Source organism: Triticum dicoccoides, chromosome 7B (assembly GCF_002162155.2).
Source record: "Triticum dicoccoides isolate Atlit2015 ecotype Zavitan chromosome 7B, WEW_v2.0, whole genome shotgun sequence".
Taxonomy (NCBI): domain Eukaryota; kingdom Viridiplantae; phylum Streptophyta; class Magnoliopsida; order Poales; family Poaceae; genus Triticum; species Triticum dicoccoides.
Genome location: NC_041393.1, coordinates 637,163,316 through 637,167,202, shown reverse-complemented (window position 1 = coordinate 637,167,202; position 3,887 = coordinate 637,163,316). Strand labels below are relative to the sequence as shown.

Sequence of the window (3,887 nt, the reverse complement as noted above, 5' to 3'; positions counted from 1 at the left end):
AGATTTTTTTTCTCGTGTCAAACAAATTGGCACCCTTGATGGGACCTGGGTCTCCTCACATCTCCACTTCGTTGTGGTTGTCGAAATCGTCTTTCCCGTCTACCAATTTGCACAACATGTTGCATGACAAGGCATCGGTGAGGAGCTCCGCTAATCAAGATCCCTTCCATGTGGATAGCTCTCCCATGACAATAGCTCGAGCCACTGGTGATCCACTTTGGATCATTGCCACCCATGATCGTCATCGAGCTTGGTGCCAAGATCTACATGGACCAAGCCTAGGAGCTTGTGTAGTTTCAAACTGTGTGGTCCAAGAAGGCCAAAGGCGGCCAACCACCAAGGCAAAGGAGTGTCACGAGCTAATCTTTTGAAGGAGTCAACAAGGGCGGACATGAAAGAAGAAGTTGGTCTCGATATCTAATGGATCGAGGGGCTCTTAGCATGGGCGGTATGTAGTAAAGTACAAAACACCCCTAAGAGTACCCCCAACGGCCAGCACGAGGTTGCCCAAGGTTCTTCCGTCCAGACAAAACAACGGCAACATGGTTGCACTTGCACACAATCCTTCAGCAAGACGGAAATGGCAAGGTGCCGACGCGTGGTGGATGAAGAGGACAGGCATCACGGCGGCACGCCCGAGAGGAGAGGAGGAGGTGCCGACGTGCCAGAGGATAAGAGAGGATGCCAACCACGCTACAAGGGAGGGACGAGACCAACAGAGTATATCTTCTATGTCTAAAAGGAAAATGAGGCGATGATCAACGGGGAGTTCCTATAATTAAAGAGGTGGAAATGTTTTGATTAAATTAAAAAAACTTATTTTTGATGGTAAAGTTTTCAGTCAAATCTTATTTAGAATTCAGTAAGCAAATTCGAATATCATATAGCAGCACTAATTGTTTGACTGGAATGCATTCTTTGCAGCCTACAAAACTCAGTTTTTTTTTTAGAAAACCTTTTTTTTAATACCCTGAGCGATGGGCCTTCAAGCCCAGCCACCGTGGTAACCCTAGCTCGCTCGCTCGCCCTAGGCAGGCCCAGGCCGCGCGCACATAAAAGACGACGAGCCGCCGCCGCAAACTCTGTCTTCCGCCGGAGGAGGAGCGACGGCGGCATCAACTCCGTGAACCAGGTATGCCCGCCCCATCAGCTCATCGATCCCAACCCTGAAGCTTGGAGTGACAGACCTCCGATCGACTCTCAGGTCCGTCATGTCGTCGTTCGCCGGCGTATCCGTCCTCGCCGACGGCGGGCTGTGCCCCGCGACCGAGTCGTTCGTCGACACCGGCACGGACTGCGGGTACCACCTGCTGGTGGTCCAGGACTACCGGCGCACCAAGCAGGAGGCACCCACCGGCGACAGCATCACCTCCCGCCCATTCACCGTCGGAGGCCACGACTGGTACCTCCACTACTACCCCAACGGCGAGAACCTGAGCTGCGCCGACTACGTCTCCCTCAGCGTTTCCCGCCTGTACGACGACGAGGGGGCCGACGAGGTCGTGGACACCAAGTTCGGGTTCAGTTTCGTCGACCAGGTCGAGAAGCAGAATCCAGTGTACATCCGTGGAACCGAAACGTGCAGCTTCCCCTTACCCGGTTCTTCGTGGAGCTGCGACAAGTTCGTCAGGAGACACGCCCTCGAACGATCGGCAAATCTAAGGGGCGACTGCTTCACCATCCGGTGCGACATCATGGTTGTCCAGGACACCAAGGGCGGCGATGGCGAGGCGCTCCTGCCTGACATACACCGGCATTTCGGCGATCTCTTTCAAACCAATTTGGGTGCTGATGTGACATTCGAGGTCTGTGGTGAGATGATTGCTGCACACAGATGCGTGCTTGCTGCCCGGTCTAAAGTCTTCAGGGCACAGCTCTTTGGCCCCATGAAGGAGGGCAGTGCTACTACTACATCCAGTGTCATACAGATCAAAGACATGGAAGCAAACATATTCAGAGCCTTGCTTAGCTTTGTCTACACAGACTCATTCCCCGCGATGCATGAGGACAGCATGGAGGAGGATGAAACGTCACACCTTGTGGAACATGGACAAGGAGAGGAAGCTCTAGAAGACAAAATGTCAGAAGCTGCGGAACAAGGACAAGGAGAGGAAGCAATAGAGGACAAAATGTCAGAAGTTGCGGAACAAGGACAAGGAGAGGAAGCAGTAGAGGATGAAACACGCGTGCAATGGCTGCAGGACTTGTTTGTAGCGGCAGACAGATATGATCTCCAACGGCTCAAGTTCATCTGCGAAAAACAGCTATCTGAGCTCATAGGTGTCAGCTCAGTGGCGTCCACCCTTGCTCTAGCTGAGCGGCACCACTGCCGCGGATTGGAAGAGGCGTGCATTAAGTTTATCCAAGTCCAGTCTCCCTCATGTTTGCAAACAATAATGGCGACCGATGGCTGGGAGCATATAATCACGACCTATCCCTCTGTTTTGAATGAGCTCATTGCCGAGGTTATTGCTTTGAACCAGCAGACTTTATCACTCTTTACTAAGATCTGAAGTGACGCTGCTATGCATATGTGGGATCCCCTAGACTAGAGAGATCGTAGTCCATGTCTCTTGTTTTTTTATCTTGTCATCTATATAATTTGTCTGTATGCTGAATTAGAAAAATCCCAGCGTATAGGCAAATTGTCCCTTCATGGAATGGTTGGTCTGTAAACTCAAGTGTTGAGTGCAGATTGATTTGGCATTGCAGCACAGTGTAACTTTCTTAGCTAGTTGTTTTATCCTCGTATACGTATCTTCATTATTGTGTTGTATATTGTTGCTTTGGGCCTTCCCTATCATGAAAACCTTTTTGTAGCGGTTGTCAAGAAGAAAAATGTTGATGCTTCTGGATAGGCATTTTATGAACCTAGATTTAGGTGAAAGAATTTGGAAGATAAGATAGGTCACCAAGAATACCGGTTATGTGACAGCGATAGCGTGAAATCTTGGTCTAGTGCCTAGTAACCTTCTCCTGGGTACTTAGTGTTCTCCTCAGGCGGCCTATTCCCATTTGAGAGGAAGGTTGGTGCTTGGAATTTTGCAAAGTCAAATGTTGTAGCTGTGCCCTGTACCCCAAAGGATGACTCCATCTGGTGTATTTTGAAACTATAGAGATGATTGGTGTCAATTTCCACGACGAAAAGATGGGGTAAAGCTTTGAGTGCATGGACAGGGGCTATATTTTCTTTTCTGTATATACTCATATAACAAATGTCTTTTGTTCAAATTACTTGAAGCTTTGCTTGTAATAAATTCCAGGGTAATGCCCATATCCTTACTGGGTATTAATTCCAAGGTAATGAACATGTTGGTGTCTGTCAGTTTACAGGAAACCAGAGGATATGAATCATCATCACCCTATCTGCTTGCATGTTCGTGAAGACTCAGTATAACTGCTCTTGATCCTTTATCCCTTCCTGTCCTATTTTCACATCTCAAATCAGACACACAGGCATAAACTTCACCAGAGGAACGATGCAGATAGTTTAACCAGATCTTGTAACCGCATGCTTGACCGGGTGAGGATAGGATGGAGCACACGACCGATCGTCGACACCCGCTATGACCCGGCCAAGAAATCACCCACTTATGCCAAACAAAACCAAGCACTGCACTACACTCTACAGCTCTCAGAACACAATGCTTGTGCGACCACCATTTCAAACATGCCTAAGATTGTTACGCAAAGTCAGAATGAAGCAGCACGATGCAACAGCCGATCGTGTGTCGGCTCAATTTATGTTTGATACGCTTCACCATACGTACAAGATATCCATACGTACAAGATATCCGTACGTGGGGAGCATGGTCAATGACTAGGCTACACTTTATGAACTAACAGGTTCCTTGCCAAACAAGGAGGCATCAGCGAAGATTTACAAA

The 3,887-nt window shown here is 48.7% G+C and overlaps 1 protein-coding gene across 1 annotated transcript; it reads left to right on the top strand.

Moving 5' to 3' along the window:
* Positions 1-1,001: 1,001 nt before the first annotated feature.
* On the top strand, positions 1,002-2,711 carry LOC119335902 (BTB/POZ and MATH domain-containing protein 2-like). The gene is made up of 2 exons (XM_037607949.1): positions 1,002-1,132; positions 1,205-2,711. Exon 2 carries the CDS (start codon positions 1,212-1,214, stop codon positions 2,511-2,513), a length of 1,302 nt encoding a protein of 433 aa, XP_037463846.1. The 5' UTR covers positions 1,002-1,132; positions 1,205-1,211; the 3' UTR covers positions 2,514-2,711.
* Positions 2,712-3,887: the final 1,176 nt, after the last annotated feature.

Coding starts and splice junctions, on each gene's coding strand:
- LOC119335902 (XM_037607949.1), top strand. CDS start 1,212: ATGTCGTCGTTCGCCGGCGTATCCGTCCTCGCCGACGGCGGGCTGTGC.